Below are 24137 nucleotides of genomic sequence, written 5' to 3' on the forward strand. Positions count from 1 at the left end.
TGCGTTCTCATCGGACGGAGATAACTCCCTCCCTCCGAGGCTCAAGAGGCCCCTGGATGGTGGAACGGAGCGGTGAGAAGCAGAGAGTAAAAGACAGGAGACGGGATTTAGAGATCGGCGCCTGCTGGGCCGGGTTATGTGGACCAAACGGGTCAGACGAGGGGCGACTGACGTCACCGCCAGGAGACAAGACGCAGAGGGACGGGGATGGAAAAGAAAAGGGGAGGATGGCAGAGCGAGAAAAACTCCGTCCACCGGCTGAGAGCGAAAGAAATAAAGTACGGGAAACGGTCAATTATTTAGATTGGACTGGCGCAGAGACGGCACAGGTTAGAGCTGTGCAAAAGGAAAACAAGAAGACAGGGAGCATACGAATGGAGTGGATACAGACGGAGGAGATGAAGAGATGTGTGTGGAGATAGATGAGTAGCACAGGGAGAAGAAGTGAGTTAGATAGAGAGAAATGCGAATGATGGTGTACAGCTGGCAGCCTGTCACAGTCTCCAAGGTGTCTCCTGTCACTGGGCTGGCCTGCTGTCACACTCTAGTGGCCTGCCCAGAGCTCACACACACACACACACAGAGTACACTACGGTCATGAATAAACCATCCTAATCCATAGAGATTATACAGCAACTGGAGGAGGTGGGAGAGAGGGGCACACAGAGAGAGGGAGCAAAAATTGATACTCAAGACTACTTTCTGAGAATGTCGGTTGCAGGCCGTCATGTGTGTCGCGGTCGAGGAGACGTGTGAGTTTTCTGTCGTGGGATTAAGTGCTTTGTGCTTTCAGAAAGGAAAGAGATACTGGTTGACCGTTTAACGGAGTCAACTGTACACAATTAAAAATGTGCAGACTACACATATTTTATTCAAGATGCATTCAGGGCACTTTTTAAAAAAAGATTCATTCGATCATTCTGGGACTTATTTGATTATCGAATCACACTTTTTATATTTTATGTTTTAATAGATTGAGATAATAAAAGTGGATGAATTGTGGCCCATCCCTCCCCCTGACATCACAAACATTGACTCGATCTTTTTATTCAAAACCACCTCAGAACTCACCTTTTGAGGCCGGCCTACGCCTGACTTGTCTCCCTCTTGGTTGCTCTGCTTTTTACCTTCGCATTGAAAATGTGGAAGGTTATGTTTTGATCGCCGTGTATTTATTTATTTATTATTTATTTATTTATTTGTATGCGTGTTATTCGCATAACACAAAAAGTTTTAAACCGAATCGCATGAAATTCGGTGGGATAATTGGTTATTATCCGGGGACCATTTGATTAGATTTTGGGATCAATCGGGTCAAAGGTCAAGGTCATCAAAAGGTCAAAATCTTCTTTTTACCATAGCACGGTCAATTTTTATCCAATTGGCATGCAACTCATGCCAAAATGTTCATAATTCAATACCCAATCTTGTGAAATGCGAAGGTATGCGCTCTACCGAGTGCCCATTCTAGTTTAACTGTTTTTTGATTGTCTCCAGCCTGTACGGCGACCTTGAGTGCCTTGAAAGTCGCCTTTATAAAATAAATGTATTATATTATTATCCTGAGTTTATAGTTCAATTCAATTCAATTCAGTTTATTTGTATAGCCCAATTTCACAAATTACAAATTTGTCTCGGAGTGCTTTACAATCTGTACACACAGACATCCCTGCCCCAAAACCTCACATCGGACCAGGAAAAACTCCCAAATAACCCTTCAGGGGGAAAAAAAGGGAAGAAACCTGCAGGAGAGCAACAGAGGAGGATCCCTCTCCAGGATGGACAGATGCAATAGATGTAATGTGTACAGAAGGACGAATGTAGAATTTGGGACGTAAGGATCAGCCTACTCATCCTTTTTTTCCCCTCATGGGCTGAGTCCTTTTTTCTCAGGGGCTGAGAGTGTATTCCTGTGACAATTACTGTGGTGGATATGGACAGCGAAGAGAGACCTCTTTGGTCCTCGTGCAGACTCCATTAGATCCCCCTGCCTCCAGCTGAATGCAGCATTTTGTGTCCATTACTCTTAAAGGGTGCGTGCTTGTCGCGTATGTGAAAGAAGAAGGCCGGTGTCCACTCTGACTGGCAGGAGGCAGCATGTGGGGGGATCTCACACACACACACACACCCACACACACATACATGTGCACATGACACAGAAGGGTCAAAAGCATCTCTCACAGCGGCGTAGAGCTGACACCTGCTTTTAATTTACACTTTTAGATTCATCTTCAGCCTCCAACTCAACACTTTGAAGGAACCTTTCGGACTTTGCTCCTGCATAATGTCGGCAATTGAATTCAAGATAAGCAAAATGCACTCTGCAACAATGAGTCTTGCGCTGCGTACCAACGGGCGGATGCATGTGCGCGTATCCAGCACAAACCGAAACACACACCGGTGGGAGTCAAACCGGTCGCCGTGTTGGTTTCGCCGTCTGCCTTTAGTGCGGCGGTGCGATTGATCGTCGGTCGAGCCGCCTGAAGCGATGATGCGACGCGTCGGAGGCAACCCGTGTGACGCGCCATCCTTTTGTCAAGTCGCCCTTCTCTAATCCCGGCCGGCAGGCCGTGCCTTTATGTGACTGCTGCTATGCCTGCGGTCTCTCACAGCACTGGGGCTGTGGGCAATGTGTGTGTGTGTGTGTGCATTTATGCAAGAGTCTGTGTGCACGTGTGTTGTTGCCTTGACAAATCTATTCAAACCCCGGCCTCCCTGCCTCCATTGGTGGTGATAGTGGAGGTGAAGGAGGAGGAGGGCCCTTTGAAAGACTCCCCTCTCTCCTCCAGCCGCCTTCAGCCCACCGCTCCACAGCCCAGCTGACGTCTTCTTCCAGACAGACTGAATGAATTAAAGGAGACACAATGAGACACTTGATGGAGCAGTCAAGGAGCCCCACTGCTTCTGTGCCGCTCCGCACTGCCCTCGAGCTCAGAGGAGAGCACATCTAGGGCAAAGCAAAGGATCTAAAAATACACAATATGCCACTGTTTACCAAGATGACTTGTCATCTTCCCCCCCCCCCCCCCCCACGCTTCTCCCCACCATTCCTTCTCACGTCTCTGCCGATCGTAGTGGAACACTCTTCTTCTCCTCTTATGTTATACCCCTCATACAACTATATATTCAATTAGGTCACACGTATACTGTGTTCCAGTGTACCTTTTACATATTTACACAGAAAGAGAAGACAAAAAACATAAATATACCTGGGAGTAGGGTGGGTTTTAACTTCAGGGATGACACCTGAGGAGAAGCAGTGGTGTATAAAGTACCCAAAAGTAATGCTTGAGTAACAGTAGAGATACCTTACTGAGAGATGACTCCAGTAAAAGTCACCTATGAGAATACTACTTGAGTAAAAGTATTAAAGTATCTGATATGTTTTGTACTTAAGTATCAAAAGTCATTTTCTGATATTAAATGTACTTAAGTATTGGAAATAGTAGCACAATCAAATGCTGTAAATAAAAAAGTAAAGTAAAGTACAGATATCCAAAAAAAATGACTTACGTAACTACACCACTGAGTAGAAGTGTGATTTGACCCTTGTTTTATTTTGTGTGTGTTTGTTTGTTTTTCAGAGGGCTTGAAGTGGCAGAGATTTCGAACGTTTGTCTTTCAGGCCCCGCCCCCTTTTTAGGGCCTTAAGCGCCAGGGTTGCAAAAGCGCGTGTGTCTCTCTGTGTGTGTATTTGAGTTTGAATTGTTCACATTGCTACACAACTTCGTGGGAGACCGCCTGTAATGCAATCGCTGACCCACACACATGCACACACGAGCTTGTGCAACACTGTAATGGCTGTCGGGGGCCGGGGTGAAAGTAAACAAGGGCAGATAAGCAGTGATTCAGAAGGACGCCAGCTGCACATTCTAATCTCTTTACATTTTCTCTTTCTTCTATTTAACTTCTATCTTATCTGGAGAACGTCTTCTCCAAACATTCCTTCTCCCTCTCCCTTTTCCCTCGTGTTTGTGCTGACCTTACGAGCCTCAGCATACCAATCCACATTGCATGGTCAAAAGAGGAAAACACACTTTGAAATGTTGTCTCCTGACCCAGAGGATGAAACCTCAAAGCACGGGAATCGTACGTTGTTTTGAAGTGTGGCTTTGATGCTGGTCCTTATTAACTGTACCTGGATGTGTTTGAAACGACCTCGTAAGGAGGAAGAGGCCGCGCCATGAAGACGGCGGAAAACAGATAAAGAGGTCTTCTCCTCTTTCTGACAAGAGAGTTGTCAACCACCGGGGGTTTGAGAGGACGAGGGGTGTTTGCGGGGGGTTATGGGTCAGCGAGCTGGGCAGACACCCTCCCCCAGGGCGCCCGCTGATCCACCGTGGTCGAAGGCCTCAGCTCTCAACCACAAACAAACGCCAAGCTGTCTGAGCAACATGTCACACAGCTTTTAATTGCTTGTTCCTGTCTCTCTTTCTCTCTCCCTCTCGCTCTCTCTCCCTCTCTCTCCCTCCCTCCCCACCTCGCTCAGCCATGCACACGCCTCTTCCTCGATCCTGGTCACTCCTCTTTTCCTCCGCACCTGTCCCCCTTTTCTTTGTCTCTCTCACCTCCCTGTTTTCACTCCCTTTTTCTCTCCACATTTCTATTTTAATTCCGATATCTTTTGCCATTTTCAATTGAACTTGCTGGAAACCAAAACACATGTGAAACGCCAAGATACTTACAAGTGTACGTCAAATCTCTTCCTTTATTGTCGATGTCTTTAAGCATTTATGTCTGTTTGCATGTGGGAGTAATTGTGGAGATTTCTGGTTGCCACTTATTTCCCCAAAAATTTCCAGATGCCATAAGTAGTCGGTTCCATCTTTTGTAGAAACGACATATCGCATCAGATGAGAAATGTGTCCTTTATTAAAAAAAATCAAATGACATGTGTGTCCCTCTCCCTGCAGCACTGTTCCAACTGGGTGTCGAGTCCAGAGCCCCTGGACACGCCACTGGACCCCATGCTGCCCGACTGCCCCCGAGTCTCTGCAGGTATCAAACAACTCTTTAAAAAACACTCCAACAGGATTAATAACGTCCTCTTAACAATGGCGGATATGTCTCGAAGTTTGGTGACATTATTTTATATAGAAAATCTGCTTAAATGACCGATTTGGAACTAATAATGCCAGTGCAGGAAACGGGGTTCACTAGGTGCTTTGTTGTGGGTATGTTGACAGTATTTCGGGCAAAATATGCAGATAAAGCGAAACCAAACTCCCGCTGGAAAAGCTCTATGTGTGTGTGTGTGTGTGTGTGTGTGTGAGGATCATTGTCCGAAAAACTGAAGCAGTGGTAGATTATCTTGAAGCACAAATACACGCAGAAACGGAGCTCGTCTCGCACACGCTACAGAAATGCGGCGCTCGATTTTGTTGTCTATTTCCGTCCTCTGTCTTCTGTTTTCATTAATCCTCTCCTGTGGCGTTTGGCTTCCTGTCCCTGTGCCCTCTCTGTGGTGGACTGGCCTCGATGATGTCATGGCCATCATGAGAATGTGTCCTTAATGTAGGATTAGGGATGAAAGCTGTAATCCTCGACATGAACGTTGATAAGAGATGATGATTGCAGTGTTGTTTGAAGAGCGACACACACATGGGCCGGATGGCACTCGGAGACGCAAAAAGAAAAGCGGGAAAAACAGGAACAAATACATCCGTCATAAGTATTTAATGCACCTGATTTCACTCCATGTATTTGTTTAAGTTTTGACATATACTACACAAATACAAACACTCATATTCTTGTCTCATCACAGAATCAGTAACTTCGTTTAAATCACTTCTTAAAACCCATTTTTATAGAGCAGCTTTTAATTGATCTCGTCCTTTTATGCAGAACTTTGGTTCCCCTAATTTAGTTTGTCTGTTTTTTATTTTTTATTTAAATTTTAATATATTTGTATGAATGTTATATTTGTTTCTTACTATTCCAATTGTTTTGCCTTGACTCTCAGTTATTATTATTATTATTATTAATATTATTATTATTATCATCACTCTTTTCCACCGTCACTCCGACCTGCTCTGTGATCTGGTTCTCGTCATCGCCCCTCTGTGACGCCACGCTGAACCTATAGGTCGTCTTACACATGCTCCACGTGTCGGTGAATACACATCCAACACTGCTATCTCATCCCACTAAAACACCGTGTTCCTCACGGAGCTGTGTGCGTGGGTGGCCTTAACATCTAACAGTGAATCAGTTTCTTGAAATGTCATATAGCCTTCAATAGAAAACCCATGCTGTATTTCATCTCCCAAATGTCAGTTTTTTACCTTGATTTTCTTACGTCTCCATTCGGCGACTGCTGTCGGGCAAAAGACGGCCACCTTTGAGCCGAGATATCGCCGTCTTCTTTTTGAAACAGTTGGCATTGTCACAGGCCGGTTCGACGCCGCACCATCTGTATATATATATATATATGCACGATTCACTTGGGCTCTATTGACTTTTGCTACTTTAACCGAGCTGAATAGATCTGGCCCGTTAACAGAGCTGCCAACGCTCCTTGTATCTGGTCTTTTGGCGGCAGCTTCTGGTGTCAAAGGTCGTCTCGGTCGTCTTTGTGTCCTCGGCAGCCTGGCGGGTTCATCGGCGGCGGCCATTGTGGGAAGAGTCACAGCAGAGCGGCAGAGGTGACGAGGGTGAGGCAAAGGTTGAGGGAAAGGCTGAGGGACGGCTGTCAGGGGCCCAGCACTTCAATCCACCCGACGCTTCCCGCTCCTCTGCTACCGCGACTGCTGCTGTTCGCGTTGCCATGGTGCGTGTGTGTGTGTGTGTGTGTGAGAGTGTGTGTTTCGGTAGGGGGGGGGGGGGTAATCAAGGCTGACCATATCTCAGCAACAGGAAACAGACCTGTGAATCCTTGTTGTCACGCACATCACAGTGAACCAGCGCTCCGGTGTGGAGCCAGACTGCGCCAGGCCCGGGGGTGACTGGGCCTGCTGTGGGGAATGGCATGTGATCACACACACACACACACACACACACACGAAGATGTCCGAGGGATAACAAAGTACTGGTTGCATGGCGGCTGTGGGTCTGGTCAGGCAGTATGATGGGAGAACTGGTTGAAGGACGAGTCTTGCCGTTTCTCTTCTTTCTGTCTCTACTTGTGTTGTTCTCTCTCTCTCTCTTTACTCTTTCCTGCTTCAGACTTTCTTAACACACATCTCCCCTCCTCCACTTGTGCTCCACCTCCCCGTGTGAAGCAGTGATGATATGATTATTATGTTTTCATGCTGGTAGACTCTTGGCAGAAGGAGGGAGAGCTGGGCAGTTATTCCTAATCATCTGTGAAGCAGCGTCGGTATCCCAGCACGGCGCAGAGAGACCCGGAGAGGGAGAGAGAACCACGCAGAGCAGGGGCGTCCGCTAAGTTCTCCAATTCTTGTTTTAAATGTGACAAAACCTGGAGCCACTCCCTTTGCATTTGATTGGCTTGCCTCTCTACCTTTTTATTGTTTGGTTTTAATTGTGTCTTAATCTTTCTTCCTTTTACTTTTTTTTCATCTTGCAAAAGCATTTTGTTCCCCCAAGAAGGTCATTGCTCCGGCGTTTGGCAGTGGCCTGACACACGAGCAGAATGTTATCAGTTAGCAGCACGCTGAACACGGGCACACCATGCAGATAAAGAGGAACCAAACTCCCACTGGAAAAGCTCTCTTTGTGTGTGTGTGTGTGTGTGTGTGTGTGTGTCTGTGTGCGTGTGTGTGGTTTGGAGTAACTACAAGGACACGGCAGAGAATTGAGTCTGTGAGTGGGGCGCTGTTTTAGTGGGTGGCCTTCCCAAAATGTGATCATTTCATACCTACAATGCCATTTAGATGCCAGGACAGGAATGAGAGAGAATGACGGTGATGAGAATTTTTTTTTTTATTACAAAAACACAGGAAAATCCCAGTTGTTCACATTAATTTCTTTTTTTTTGTTAATGGCTTCTTTGTTTTTGTTGCTTAGTTTATTTACTTTTTTTCTGGTGAGATGAACGATGAGTTGTTTGATCAGTAGAGATGCTATTTCAAAGGTGGGAAGAGAAGAAAAATCCTTTGCTGATAACACACACATTCTTTTAAGCACACAGACACGTGTACACACAACTTCCTCTTGGGTGATTACTCATTGTCCAAGCTGATTATTAATTACAAAGGGAGACCCCTCTGAAGGTAAACACTGATTAATGGCTAACAAAAGTAAGTTAATGTCTTACCTGTTCTTTAATTACCAACCCTGCTCTGCTACAAGCATCCCAACACAAGGCTGTAATTAACCCTAATGGACTGCAGGAAGAAACTCACTTTCATTTTCTTTCCCAACATAAATACGCTACAGTATGTCATCTTTTGATGTGCCCACCTTTCTTCCTTTTCTTTTAGGTTTTCCATGATCTTTTTTTAAATTTTTTATCTTTTCTAGCTGGAAAAGAGGTAAAATATTGTTAAAAACATGAGGAATAATCCCTGTGCAATGACATGGGAGGTCACCGCCTTTCTTCTTCACCTCAGGCTCATGCCTCTGTGGCTCGCTGTTATTAATGTACCAAGATACCACAGAGACACACAAAAGGTGCCTGGGAATAAAAGCTGATTCAGAGCACACACACACACACACACACACACATAGCCAGGCTCTTATTGTGAATGTGCCATGTACTGCTGTAGGTTTGACTTGCCTGTAACATTCATCTCCCTGATCCACACACTGCTGACCGTGAAACACCTCTCGCTGTCTGCACTTTTACACACACACTCACGCACACACACACACACACACAGACACACGTGCACACAACATCTGATTGATGTCTGTGTGACTTAACACTTTGTGAGGGAACTCAGGCCCACTTAAATGAACCTCCCCTCCTCCAACCACTGTTTTTCCAGCTTGGTAAGTTGGAAGTCCGCCGCCGCCTCGATAGAAGATCACATGAAGATGTGTGTGTGTGTGTGTGTGTGTGTGTGCCTGTGTTTTCACATATGCGTTTCAATGTTTTCTTAGCTTGACCGGCACACGTTGTGCTAGTTTTGCAGGAAATAGACAAGTAAACTCTGGTGAACTGGACCCTAACCTTTGACCTGGATTCACTGAGATTGGATCAGGCTATTGTCTGGCACACATTTGTGACAGATCACAGCATAAGGATGTGGAAAATGCTGAGAACAAGAACTCCTGATGTCTGGGATTAGTGTGTCAGTCAGAAACTAGTAATACAGGGCTGATTTGTGAGATGGAATAACAATGTTGTTTGAATTGTGATTAGACTTCGATATCATCAACTACAACCATATGATCGGAATACCCATGTCTAATGGATTTATTGGAGTTAGACAGTGATACACGAGCACTCATTGTGTTGTTGCCGTCTGTAATATTTCCTTTTAACGCAGCCGTCAAACAACGACAAACTCTGACAATTTGTTTTCCTTTAGTGCCCGAGTAAACCTCCGACTTCCCTGGTGGTGATTGGTCGGTTTACCACCCTCAAACTAGAGGCAGCGGTGAAAGGGTCTTATTGAGGGCACCGGGTTGAAAAAGAGAACAAAAGTTCTACCAGAAATGAACGGTTAGTGTGTAGACTACATCGGAGCTGTGCGTGGATCTTTTTTAATCTATTTTATTTGTTCCACCTCGTATGATTTTGTCTCGGAGACTCAGAAGAGCCCGGTTTGGCTGCAGAAGCATTATTTCGTAATGTTACCTGGGAAAACACAATCTTCAGCAGTTTAAAGTATTTTCAGCAAGAACAACGATATGTAAATCATTATAGTTCTACAATAACCAACTGGACTTTATTAGAGTTCTCAGACGGATGTTTTCTATGTTTTTATTCTATTCTACGGATACTCTGATTTTAAGACAAAGGAAAAGAGACAGTTCTAGAGTCACAGGAAAAGATTTATGCCGGAATGTAACTAGACAGTTTTCAACAGAAGAAGAAATGTCAAACTGAAGGTTGAGGTAGACAAAAAGGTATTTTTGGTCATGATCATATTCTCTAACCTGTTTTAAAAGGCTAACAAATACTTTTATCTTACGACTTCTCAACCTGCTTAAAGAATCCGAAGCGTTCAGAAATGTTATATATTGATATCCCAACTATCCAAAGTTACCGGATGCGTTTGGCTGCATTTTGGGGAAATGAGAAAGTTGTCTACAACTTGTTGACATTTCTTGGAGGTCCACTTGCCATGAGGATACCGACTGTAAGGAGCATGAATTGGCAACTATGTAGGATCTGTTATATGGTGGAGCACCTGTGAAGTGGAACAGATTTCCAAAGCATACCGTATATATTCCGTGTAAATTAACATTTGAATATAACACATTTGCATTACTTTTCCAAAAATGTTGGGATTTTATTTTTTTCAATTACGTTTCTAAGCCTGGAAATAGCCATTTTAAAATGTCATGACTTTTCCAGGTTTTCCATGACCGTATGTTTTAACCCTCCTGTTAACTTTAGGGTCAATTTGACCCCATTCAATGTTTAATGTCGGTGTTCTTTGGGGTCAATTTGACCCCAGGCTGTTTTTCACTGTGTCAAACATATAAGAAATATCAACTTTTTAATATATTTAAAGGGCTATTTAGGTAGTCAACAAACAAACATAAAGTACCTCACACTTAAACTTGGGAAACAATATTAATTCTAATAATTTTCTGGAGGTTTTAATTGCTGGGGTCAAATTGACCCCGAGGGTAAAATATGTTAGTAAATGTGAAGGTAACAGGAGGGTTAATTAAAGGGTTGAAAATTACAGTTTTTTTGTTTTTGTATCCGATTATCGATTAATCTAAAAAAATAATCAACAGATTAATCCATTCTCAAAATAATCGTTAGTCGCAGCCCTAATTACAATATCATATATATTTCACTTTGGCCTCAAGTGTGCATCCGGTTTTGATTTGGTGGTTCTATGAAATGGACCTTTGAACATGTTAGATGTGTTTGTTTTGAACCCGTCTCAACATCCCAAGGGAATAAAAACCACAGAGAAAATCAACCAATGGAGATGAAGAACTTGTCAGCTCATCATGAAGCATCTGAGCCGACCTTGATGAATTCCTCCCTCAAATCCTCACTTTGTGTCCAGGACACAGGACTTCCCCCGGTCCATTGACGCTCCACGCTGTCGCTACACGCTGACAGGGCGATCTGTGTTGTCGCGTAGGTTGCCGTCTCTCAGGGACATTGCCTTTGAATCAAAGACTTGAGCACTTTGAGTCGATTCTTTGATTCAATTCTGGAGGACCATCAGTGTTTATTGATCTATTCCAGCGCTCTCCGTCCGACATGAATCTTCTTCACCCGGATCAGAATCAAAGATATGGCGACGTCGTCGAGAGACAAGCCCGTGTTACGGGTCCAAGAGGAGGGCGTCGCCATTTGTTTCTCGAGACGAAATGGAGGAGATCAATACATAAAGATAACTAGAACGGGCACTCGGTAGAGCGCATACCTTCGCATATCACAAGATTGGGCATTGAATTATGAACATGTTGGCATTAGTTGCATGCCAATTGGATAAAAATTGACCGTGCGATGGTAAAAAGAAGATTTTGACCTTTTCATGACCTTGACCTTTGACCCGATCGATCCCAAAGTCTAATCAAATGGTCCCCGGATAATAACCAATCATCCCACCAAATTTCATGCGATTCAAGAAGATGTTGACCTTTTCATGACTTTGACCTTGAACTTTGACCCGATCAATCCCAAAATCTAATCAAATGGTCCCCGGATAATAACCAATCATCCCACCCAATTTCATGCGATTCGGTTTACAACTTTTTTTGTTACGCGAATAACACGCATACAAATAAATAAATAAATACACGGCGATCAAAACATAACCTTCCGCATTTTCAATGCGATGGTAATTATTGTTCTAGCGTGTCAAAGTTAAAGACTTTATAATTAATCAGCAGTGATGGTTCATGAAATGTTGACTCTTGCAACTATGTGAGGATAATGCTTTCATCAATTTCAATATTACATTTATATTAGCAGTTGCAGTGACAACAATAGGTATAACTAGAATGGGCACTTGGTAGAGCGCATACCTTCGCATATCACAAGATTGGGCATTGAATTATGAACATTTTGGCATTAGTTTCATGACAATTCGATAAAAATTGACCGTGCTATGGTAAAAAGAAGATTTTGACCTATCCTTGACCTTGACCTTTGACCCGATTGATCCCAAAATCTAATCAAATGGTCCCCGGATAATAACCAATCGTCAACCCAATTTTCATGCGATTCGGTTTAATACTTTTTTTGTTATGCGAATAACACGCATACAAATAAATAAATAAATACACGGCGATCAAAACATAACCTTCCACATTTTCAATGCGAAGGTAATTATAGTATTAGTGTTTTTTATGTAGTCTTATTTTGATTTGCAGCATGTGGTGGTATCCACAGATTGATCAGTATTGAGAGTGCATCTCGTTTCAAACCAAAATGTAATATATTGGCACAATAATGACATTATTTGGAATCAACCCCAGTCGTGAATTATTCAGTCCATATCTTTATCTTTAGAGAATGTTAACCCCTGGGAATAGATATGCTATAAATAAATAGGTTTATGTGACGTATGCATGAAGGATGCTGACAACATGTGAAGTTTGATTTATAATCACACTTCGGAGCACTATTGCTTTACAGTTTAAGCTCTCGTGATTATGGTAACTAGCAGTGTGTCTGGAAAGCCCAGCCTGTGGTCTTCAGCTCACCCCTGCACTCGGTAAACTCTACCCAGGAGGCATTTCATCCTCTACTCCTTCCTCCTACTTTTCCCATCATCCCGAGGAAGAGAAGAAAGGGGAGAGACAAAAAGGGAAAGAGCCTGGCATGCGTAAATGAAAGTTCAACAAGGTTCAGTGAAACACTTATACAATTTGCTGCAATATAGTGGGGTTTTATAATCTCATTATCATTTTAGTGGCAGATTTGCCCATGAGGGCCGTTCTGTATTCACTCTCATTAGCTCCTCAGTTTGGTCCATTTGTCCTTCTGCTCCCCGCCTCACAGCCAATCACTGGGACGGTATCGCTAATAAATACCCCCTCCTTCTTATTTTATCGCCACTTTTAGTTATTTTTCTCTTGCTATACCTCCCACTGCTTTATTTATGCTTTTTTTTTTACTTGTACTTGCTGTGGGGCAAACACACAGCATTTTACCCAGCAGTCTGTTAATAACTATGCATATTTCTTCCTCCGTAATACAGTATCTCGGTATATTGTTCATGCTTTGACTCGAATCCGATGTGCGTCTTAAGGACAGATAGTAAGCTTCAGAATTGGTTACGAAACACATTTTAAGCTTCACATTTTGACCATCTCTTCTTATTTCCCACTATGAATAATGTACATTTTGCATGAATGACACCCATACAGTTGCACTCCCACTCCGTTGTTTACTCTGGTCGTGTTTTTAATCGTTTTCCTGTTTTAAGCCAGGCTCTCTCTCCTCTCGAGTGTGCCGGGTCAGATGGGGGAGCTGACGTACAGGGTACAGTAGAGCAGGTCACAGGCTGCTTTCAAATCCCCAAACCTCTGAGCGGCTCTGGGTAGTGTCCATCCCTGGTCGCTCAGAGGGCATCACCAGATTAGTGTTTCACGGACATGGATCTCACTTGCATATAGACTCTAATCCGCCCAGCCTTTACCCCTGACCGACATGTGGCGAACCACTTAGAAAAAAGAACATATAAGCATATACACTACCGTTCAAAAGTGTGGGGTCACCCAGACAATTTCGTTTCTTCCATGAAAAATCACACTTTTATTTATCAAATGAATATAAAATGTAGTCAAGACATTGACAAGGTTAGAAATAATGATTAATATTTGAAGTATTAATTTTGTTCTTCAAACTTCAAGCTCAAAGGAAGGCCAGTTGTATAGCTTATATCACCAGCATAACTGTTTTCAGCTGTGCTAACATAATTGCACAAGGGTTTTCTAATCAGATATTAGTCTTCTAAGGCGATTAGCAAACACAATGTACCATTAGAACACTGGAGTGATCGTTGATGGAAATAGGCCTCTATACACCTCTGGAGATATTTCATTAGAAACCAGACGTTTCCACCTAGAAGAGTCATTTACCACATTAACAATGTATAGAGTGTATTTCTGATTAATGTTATCTTTATTGAAAAAACAGTGCTTTTCTTTGAAAAATAAAGACATTTCTAAGTGTCCCCAAACTTTTGAACGGTAGTGTATACCACGTTTGACGTCTATAGTGTAGAGATGAGGACGAAAAACAATGGCCAGTGTTTTCTCAATCATCCGTGCCTATTTGGAATTCTACAGTGGCAACCAGAGAAACAGCGGTAAATACCTGAATAACATGCTGGATTCTTCTTGTAGGCCGGTTTTAGGTGCATTCCCTGTTTTGGAATTAATCCAATAATCCCCAGTGGGGCACGGCAAATCCTAACGACCGCTAGTATTATAACTTAACAATCACCTTCGTTCCTTAGTCTCCCAGAATCCCTGTGCCCTCATTAATTTAGGTAAAAGTAGCCGACCAACAAGTGTGACAGCGATGCTATCCATGTGGCGACACCGCTCTGATTATACTCGTCTTCATTATTGTATGTGGCCCTGTCTGTGGGAAGATGAGAAGAACCAAGCCAGAGAGGAAAACCCCACACCTTATTAGATAGATAGATAGATAGATACTTTATTAATCCCCAAAGGAAAATTTGTCGTCACAGTATCAGCACCAATAAACTAAATGCACGAGAATAAAATATAAAATATAAAAAACAGGGATGAAAGATATAGATGTATACAAGTAAAATATAAAATACAAAATGAAGTATATTGCCATTGCTGGACTAATGTTTAATTTAAATTAACTGTTGTGTACACTACTTCTGAAATTCAATAAGAATAAGAAAATAATCCTATAGTAAATGTTCGTCAGTAAAGAATCTAATTCAATGCTCCAGAGCATTTTTATTCAAGATTAAGAATATGAATGTGATTGTGTAATTTACTGTAAATGACAAGGAAGGAAGTCAAACTCCAAAATACTGATGGATGTAACTTGTTGTTTATTTTTGATCTACATTAATTAATCTTCTGCAACTATTTTCACGTACTGAGTTTAAGATGTTGAGACATGTCTTAGTTTGCTTGAGTTTACCTTTAAAACTGGTCAAGTTTATTCACCATCTTTGTAAATGACTCTAAAAACGAATGTGGTAATTGTATTGAGGGTCAAAAAACATGTTGTTGCTCCTAACTTTTATATTTAGATGTCATTGTGGCTCCCTTAAACTGTAAGTATGTGCAATTTAGATTTTTATTTTTATTTTACTGATCTTCAACTCCTCTGTTGGACTTTTTATAAATGTCTTTTTAAATGGAGACTGATATTGTGATGGGTTGATGAGGTTAGTGCATAAGGTTTAGCTGATAATTAACACACACACACACACACACACACACACACTATGCCCAACTACTAGATGGCAGAACCAACATCTGCAAAAGCGAGTCAATGTAATGTTACTGTGCACACAGTTTAAATTCATATGAGAGCTAATAGTTTCCATTTTTCTTCCTTGAGTTTGAACGCACCAGTCCTCTTTAGTGAAACATTGTGGCAGTAGTTTTACCACTTAATTATCTTCTGTGCAGTTAGGTTATAATTTAATCATCATTTAATGTGTTTATTGTAAAAAAAAATAAAAAAGCATGGAATCTGAGATTCTATTTTCTTTGGAAATCATAAAACTGCCAAAGAAATGATTAGGAAATATAATGTGAAAAAATCATCCTTGAAAGTCCTTGAGTCCTACTCAACTTCAAATGAGTGTTTATTTGTCTTTTTTATGTAATTATGGGGGAAATGAGTGACGGTAGATTCCACGATCGGCCGTGTTTTGAATACGCAGCGGTGACCTCGGATCCTCCCTCACGCTCCATGTTGACATCTTGACAGATAAAAACTTTATTAATCAGCCATCTCCAGGACAGGAGACAAACCGCCGTGAAACCGATGTGTGCTTTGTGTACGAGAAATATGGCAATTAAAAAGGTTTTTTTTTTTCCCCAATGAAAACACCAAGGAGTATAACGCGGAAATAAACACAGCTTGTTTGTAGCCGAGGAAGCGGCAATTATAAAGTGCTTGGAGAGTTGTGCTTATTGTGCCTGGGTGTAATGAGATCCCTTCGTGAGACTGTGGTTCCCAATCCTGAACACTCTTTCCCTGCTTGTTTATCCACGAGCATCCTCTGGCCATTGCTGGCCTGTCACTGCTCTGGAGCAGCACCCGGTGACCTTTGACCTTGTGTGTCAGCTGACTTTTCAGCTCTTCAGATGCACAGAGTCGAAGCAACAGACCCACAAATGTGTCATAAAGGGCATCGTGGTGTTTTGTCCTCAGTGTGTGACAAAGTGAATTTATTTTCCCACCAAACCGATTGCTCTGCAAACGTTTGATTTTTAAATGCTGCAAATGGTTCGTCTCACATTAGTCTCACTTGCTTTGACTGTCCTGTTTCTCTATGTGGTATTTGTCTGAAGTGGTCTCTCAAATTGAGATGACTGACATATTTCAAGCCAAGGAAACCCATTTTGGGATCTTCTGTTGTAAAACATGTTGTGTTTATACCATGAGAGTCATATTATCTCTGAGTGGATATGGCTGTGGAGGTACAGCCGGTCGTCCACTAATCGGTTTCGGGATATCGGTTGTTCCATCTCTTCCAATCTGCATGTTGAAGCGTCGCTGGTCAAAACCAGGGGTCCCCAAACTGTTTCCTGTGAGGGCCACATCACTGTTCCCTTCTCTGATGGGGGCGGGGTCAGTTTGTAACAGAAACAGTGTGACGATCACAGGGTGCCTAAATGTAAACATGTATTGTTTTCCAGAAAGCCACATAACCAAATATTAATAACCCTTTCTGGGATCTTCACAGATAAAAAAGTCAGGAAATAATTAACAATATTTATGAAATAAATAATCACCAAACACCCCTCTCAGGGATCTTCACAGAATTCTGAATCCATGTTTCTCTTACCGAACCTTTTCGCCATTATTCCGTTCTACTTGACAGCGGCTAGTCTAGGATTTGCACAGCCAGACTGAAAAAAAAATCAAAATGCGTCTCTGGTATTGTTCAGGGGGCCGGGCCAAATGTGGAGGGGGGCCGTATCCGGCCCGCGGGCCTTAGTTTGGGGACCACTTGTCAAGATAGTAAGCCCCAAACATTGCTCCCGGAGGCTCTGCCTCTAAGGCCTCACAGGTGCTATATAAACGGCCATTTAGTCGTCTTCTGTCCACCTGTCACTCTGAAACTTGGGTTGATTCCCCCGAGGTTCACTAACTGTGTCATCGGTGGCCGATCAGGTTGAGAGGTGTAGTTGTGTTATTGTGAGTCTTTATATACTTGGGTGAAGATGTGTGTGTGTGTGTGTGTGTGTGTGTTCTGCACTCACAGACACTCACCTACACTTGTGTGCATGTTTTCCCAAGAATGTGGATTGTACAGGCATGTTATCTGGCTGACCTAGAGACAGACTGGTTATCACCTCTGTGAGCCTCTCAGGGCTAAACTACAAAGCCAGCGGAAAAACACCCCCCCCCCCCCCCATCTATGTGCTGGTCATCCAGCATGTCTGCCTCCTGCAGTCCTGCAGGGCTCACATCCTATCTAATCAACGTGGACGGGCGACTTGTCTGCTCACACGCACACAAACTACATTTATGCTCACCGATTCAAATGCACACGGACATGCTCAGAGATAGCTGCACACATGTAGACCCACTTAGTGATACACCCCCTAAAGACACATGCACAAACACACACACACACACATGCTGATAATCACAAACTCTCATTGAGATATGACGAGCTGTCGCAGTGAGATGTGAGAGGGGCCCGGAGGGCACGGAAGAAGTTCTAAGGCCAAGTGCTAGACATGCCCATCGGGTAGCAGGGCGCCTCACGGTTGGACAGGGGGCCTCAGAGCAGAGAGGACATGAATTGGACCTCATGACCCTGAAGGAGAGTCCCCTTCCCCATCCTTGAGTCCAAGTCACCTGACTGCTGTGTGACTCTGGCCCTCCTTCCACTCACCTCCACCCTACCTTGTCCCTGGCACATACCCGAACAGGACCTCCGGCCTCGGAGGAGACCGTTTGACGGTCAGTATTCGGAGGCGCAAATTCCAAATCCATCTTCGGCGCCATTTTAATCCCCCTTTTGTTTGGCTTACGAAATGCTTTTTTCTTTTTTCTTTCAGAGTGCATGCCAGCCGAACGTCTGATGTTACATCGTGCGGCTCCCCTTTGCCCCTACCTTGCCCTCTGAACAACATGTGGCCAGATAACAAAACCCGAAACAAAAGAGGTAGATTCCCAGGGCAGAAGAAAAGTGGGGGCTCACGCGTTGTGTCTGCAACACTTCATGAGCACTAAGCGAGGCTGGCACCAGCTGTTGGAGCAGAGATGAGGAGAATCGGGGGGGAAGTGAATTGCATTTGGCACCAGGCGGCTATCAGGCAGTAATTAGTATAGCTAACATCCCAGATGAAGGAGTCAAGTCTAGGTCAGGGTAAAAAACTTCAAGGGTCTTAGTGGGTAAAGGTTGGAGGCCACGCCGTGCCCCCCTCCCCTCCCTGAATATACACTCATGCCGTGCCTGCTCAGATTCGCTGAAATCTGTATTGACCTTTGACCTTGAGGTGTTGCAGCCAGTCACATGTCAGACCGTCTCCTGTGGACCACACTCGATGTGTTCATATTAGATTGGATCAGTAGTTCCTACTCAAGACCTGCTCATCCCGACCTAAGATTTAATCTTACACACGGCGAGGCTTTTGACATAGATGTTACCTTCCAGATTAAACCGGCGGTCGGCCTACCTGCCCCGCTCGGGCCTCGGGATCAACCTTTTCCTGTCACACAGAAATGCCCTCAAACCAATCAACGGATACATCAAAGCATGTATGGATGAACGGTTGAAAGAGAGAAATGGATGTTTGTGTTGTGCAATCTTTAAAATCACATTGTAATCTCTTTCATATATGCTCAGCTTGGTGTGTATTTTCGTGTGTATTTTCTGTGCAAACGTGTGTGTGTGTGTGTGTGTGTGTGGATGGGTGTGAGAGTCACTCTGCATTCATTCCTGGTTTCTTAAAAGACCTTTAATCCTCTAATGCAACCATAATCTCTTTTAATACATTGAATTTTAGTTGACAAATCACATGATAATAAAGCGATATGAAAATGTTTCTTTTGAATGACAGGATACACTCAGGATTTAACCCAGGCTTCTAATCGTAGCCGACACTCTACTTGTTTTGTTGATGATGTCATACGGTTTATGTCCAATGTGGGCCGTCCCCGTCTCAGAGCAGGGGGCTAAAAGCTCACCGGCCATCTAAAAGTGCCCCTTACCCTTTGGAGACATAAACATAGACTTCTGTTTATTGAATAATAAGACCTCATATATAACCTCTGATAAACTTAAGCAATTTGGATACATATGAGCTGTAAATTACAAAGCGTGCTTGTATGTTTAAAAAATAAAATAAATAGTAATCAGGGATTTCTATGTGTTCTTGCATATCGAATACTTTCCTCTGAATAACTAGTTAGGATCAACACGGTTCTACTGCAAAAAAAGGTTTGAACTATGTGAACTTTGGTGCATTTAATTCATCCTGTGTGCTATTTTTGGTGCTTTTCAATCTTTTGAATCCTGGCCTAGTTTCGACATGTTGTTTTTGGAAAACATGAGCTAAGCTGTAGCGCACAAACCAGATCGCTGCACTGTAGGTCTGACCTCTGACCGGCTAAACCCTGATCCATCCCCCTGGTAAACCTCTCAACCAAGCCCCCCCCCCCCCATGCCCCGCCCCTTCTTGGAAATGATATTATGGTGTTTGGATCATCCTCCTTGTCTTCCTCCATACTGTAATCCTATTTGCTCTGTCATGTGTTGGTGTTCACAGATGGTGAGTGTGTGTGTGTGTGTGTGCGTGCGTGTGTGCGTGTGTGTGTGTGTGTGTGTGTGTGTGCAGGCGTGGAGGCGGTATGACACCCAGCACACTCACAGCTGTTTGGACGAGCTCACTAGCCCCATTGTCTCTCCCACACATCCCACAGAGAGTGGTCCTGCTGAAACACACACACACACACACATAGGGCCATAACCAGCCAATCACCCAGAGGGGTGTTGAAATGAGTGTCATATTTTGGGTAATATTGCTATCCGAGTTTTTAAAGTTTACCCGGCCTTCACTTTCCCCTCCTTCGCTGGTCTTCCGCCGTGGTTCCATCCCTCCGCTTAATGAACACGTTAAGGCCGAACGACTGGAGAAGTGCGAAATGGGGTCGGGGGCCGTGGTGCGGGGGCAGTGGGGGGGCAGGTGGAGTGGGGTTGAGTTCCCACTCATTGTCGAGTCTCGGGTACAGAGAGAGAGAAAGCGCAGCGGGGGGGAGGTCCTTGGCAGCGCTCCAATAGTCGGCGTCTCGTCGTCCGCATTTAGTTCCAGCCGAGTGCCCGCGGTGGGCACGGCCACGCCGCCTTCGCTCTGACCTCTCGACCGAGGACCACTGCTCGCCTGTTTCCGCCACCCCTTTTGATTCATCCCTTTCTTCTCCCGCTCACCCCCTTCTCCTCCTTTGTGTCTTGGAAATGGCTTCATAACAGCCACAATGTTTTGAGATTGATTTGTCAAAGCGATGGGAGAGGCGTGTGATCAGACAACCAGTGGCATGCGTTTGAGGCTTTGTTTTTTATTTTTTAATACAGTGCTATCTATCACCCAACTCTTTTTCTAAACTAAAATCTTTTTAGAAATTTACTTTTTTTCTGTTGGGGGAAAAAAACTACATTTGGGATTTTTTTATTTTGTTGTCCTGTATACAAGAGTTGTGTTCCCCAAAAATAAAGATACGTTCTGTTTACTCTCGTGTGAGTGGTAACTGGAATGATCCTTGTTTGATACTATTGAGTGCCATTTGAAGACAAAATGTAAGTAATGTGTACATAGATAATAAATGAGATAATATGGATGTGAAAAAGCAATTCACAGACAAAAGCCATTATTACTGTTGTCCTAATTTTAAATGTCTGTATTTGAAGTGAGAATGCAGCGCTTTATCTTTTAAATTCAAAATTGCAATACGTTTATGACCTTTTATTGATCCCGATTAAAATATTGTGTTTGTTGTTCAATAGAATGGGATTATTGCGGAAAAAAGTTCAACATTTCTTCCAGAAAGTTCTGCACAAGTTGTGTTTGTATCTCAAGGTCGGAGGCGGTTCATTTTTATGAATAGCCACAATCGCAGGCCTTGAAGTGGTAAAGCAGGGATCGTTTTTGTGGGACCTCCTTCCCCGACTTTCTCTCAAGGCGATCCCCTTGGCACGGACTCAGTGAACGTTAGTGTTGGAGCAATAACTCCATCAAGTGTTGTCGTCCATTGGAAATGAAAAGACTTCCAGTGACAAACTCAAAAAGTGTTGTATGATGACGGACCTCTTTCCTTCACCTCGCCGCTCTAACGCTATCCATCTCTTTCCTTTAAATCTTTGTATAACTTTTGCTTTCTCTACTTTCACCATTTCCAACTATTTCCTTCCTGTTCCTCTAAGATAGAATTCAACATATTTAGAATCTATAAATGGAGAATCTAAAGTCAAAGTTAACCGAATGACTAGAAGAAAATATCAAAACCTTGATTAAAAGCTTGTTCCTAGAGGTCATCTCATCTCCTCCTTTTCTTATTTCAAACTAAATCTTATCAATTTCTTTTTGCTTCTGGAGCTTGTTGGTTGAGACATTGAAAGAGACCTGAAAACCTGAAAGAGTCGATAGCTGTTATAGGGGCCGACGCTGGCAGACGAGCAGAACCTGGGAGCGCTAATGAATTACACCCGTATTGATCTCCATGGGAAATCCTTGGATGATAAAAGAATAATGTAAAGGAGAAATAAAGCATCGGATTGAAGGGGATGGAGGAGGATGAGGTTGTTGGCAATGGGGGGGGGGGGGGGACGTGTTTGTGCAGACTCCGTCAGGATGCAGACAGTCGGATCAAGATTGGGTATTGATGAGAGGGGGGGGGGGGCGGGGCGACTGAGCCACAGGAGCTTGAAATAAACTGTCGGCGGCACGCGGCCGGTCATTACAGCGCAGCCGCCTGGCCCGGTCAACCTTGAGCCGGTCGATAAGCTATTAGAACCATGCAAATTGTGGCCAAATCAGCGGCCTGACATATTGGTATTATATTCCCGTGCAGCCACCGGGTTATGCATCATTATTGGGACCCGGCAACAATATGCATTCTGCTCCCTTGTTGTTGAGTGTGTCGACTCATCAGGTGAAAACACCGTCGCTGACAGAAGGACGATATAGTCGCGCATGTGTGTATTGGGGGCGTTGGATTTTTTTTTCCGCGGAGGGCACAAATCGAACGCAGCGATAACTTTCCCCGCGCCGAGCTCTCGAGTTCTTTTCGACGTTATCACCAGGCCGTGTTCCCTCGATCTCACTCCGCCGTCCTCGTGGTTTCGGCTTCTCCGCTCTCGGCGGGAGGGCAGCCTGCCAGGTCAGTTCCTCTCAGTGACGGCGCGATGCATTTAGCGGGGGCCAGAGTTTGGATGATGTCATTTGGGTTAAAGGCTGCGTCAACACTGCTGTGACCTTGGTTTGAGATTTGTCGATCGGGTCGGAGAAGAGAATTGTGTTGGATTGAGAACAATGTGCCTGTGAGAGCTGACGTACCGATACGATAACCTGAGATCCCTCAGCCTCACCTTTCACCCCGGCTACACTCTTGGAACCATCGCTCTGCTCGCTCTCGTTGTCAAAGCCCTCCGCTCACCTCTTGTCCAACTCTTTTCTCTTTGATATCGGTGTTCTCTTGAACACTCGTTATTGCCCTCTCCTCGTGTTCTCCCTCCCCTTCACTTCTCTCCTCTCCGACACTGTTCCTTTCTTCTCTGCCCTTCTCCCCACAGCTTGTCCACTGTCTGCCCTCATCTTCTCCGCCGTGGCGATTTGCTCTGCTCCTGCTGTCATCTGTCCTACGCGGCTCTTCACGAGCTCCAGAGGTCAACACGAGTAAACACTGGCCGACAGCCCAGACAACACAGAGCTATTGATCTGGTTCGGCGGGAGAGGTGATGGGTCTCCTGGTGGGTCTCGAAGAGGGTTATGACCTCCAGGTCTAGACCACACCGTCCTGGGTCCTTCAGTTGGGGGAGGTGAGAGAAAATGGAGTACCAGGCCAACAACAGTCATTCAGCGTTGGTCCACTGGGAACGCCTTTGGGCTACCGGGGCTGCAGGTGCACGGCTTCAACAGTCGGTCCAGGGCAGGGAAACCATATGAGACACAGGCAGGTTGAGGCATGAGGGGCGGTGGGTTACGGACGGCAATGAGCAACGGCAGTTTTACATGGCTTCGTTATTATTGTGATAGGATTTTTCAATATTATCTCAATTGAGAGCTGCAAATTCCCCAGCAGTGGTGTTTCATGATACCAGAGCCGATTCTTTCATTTTTTATATTTTTTTATATTATAAGACAAAAGACAATACATGGACATAACACCTAGAGGACGACGAAACAGTGGACACAACATCATAAAGTCAGAGTATTGAGAAAAAGAAAGAAAGAAAAATAATGAAAGAAAAATGCATGTGTGTGTGTGTGAGCTTTTTTTAAATTATTTTATTTTATTTTTTATTTAAAGAAACAAAATACATTGATGATGGCAGACGTATATGTATGAGCGTATGCACGAACATGGACCAGAGCCTATTCTTAAAGATCTATTTGTCTCGCAATTGTTTAAATCCCAGACGGTGCCAGAAATTATACAAACACAGATTTACAGCAACATTAATTGGACAATTAGCAACGTAAGCATGGCCAAACTCTCGTTCTCATTGTCCCTGTGAAGCAGCTGCATGTCTTGTGCTTGGACAAGTCTTTGCTGGTCTTTAAATTGTTTGTGCTTCTTGTCTGTGGATAGGAATATGTCGTAGACTAATTCATGTTAGACAGGTATTATTGTTAATATCATAGCTCAGATAGTTGTTGAAAAACATGTATTTTTGATTTTTTTG

General features: G+C 43.8%; 1 protein-coding gene across 10 annotated transcripts in view; it reads left to right on the forward strand.

Annotated features, from left to right (window-relative positions):
• The window catches only part of fam172a (family with sequence similarity 172 member A), a 230204-nt gene that overhangs the window by 132426 nt on the left and 73641 nt on the right, over window positions 1-24137 (forward strand). For 9 of the 10 annotated variants that reach the window (XM_056417916.1, XM_056417914.1, XM_056417919.1 and 6 more), the window contains one exon: window positions 4914-4998. In XM_056417916.1, coding sequence (XP_056273891.1) covers window positions 4914-4998 — 85 coding nt within the window. Of the gene's footprint in view, window positions 1-4913; window positions 4999-23024; window positions 23607-24137 lie in introns of those variants that run through there. The other variant, XM_056417924.1, reaches the window with a different exon arrangement.

This window comes from Pseudoliparis swirei, chromosome 7 (assembly GCF_029220125.1).
Source record: "Pseudoliparis swirei isolate HS2019 ecotype Mariana Trench chromosome 7, NWPU_hadal_v1, whole genome shotgun sequence".
NCBI classification, from domain to species: domain Eukaryota; kingdom Metazoa; phylum Chordata; class Actinopteri; order Perciformes; family Liparidae; genus Pseudoliparis; species Pseudoliparis swirei.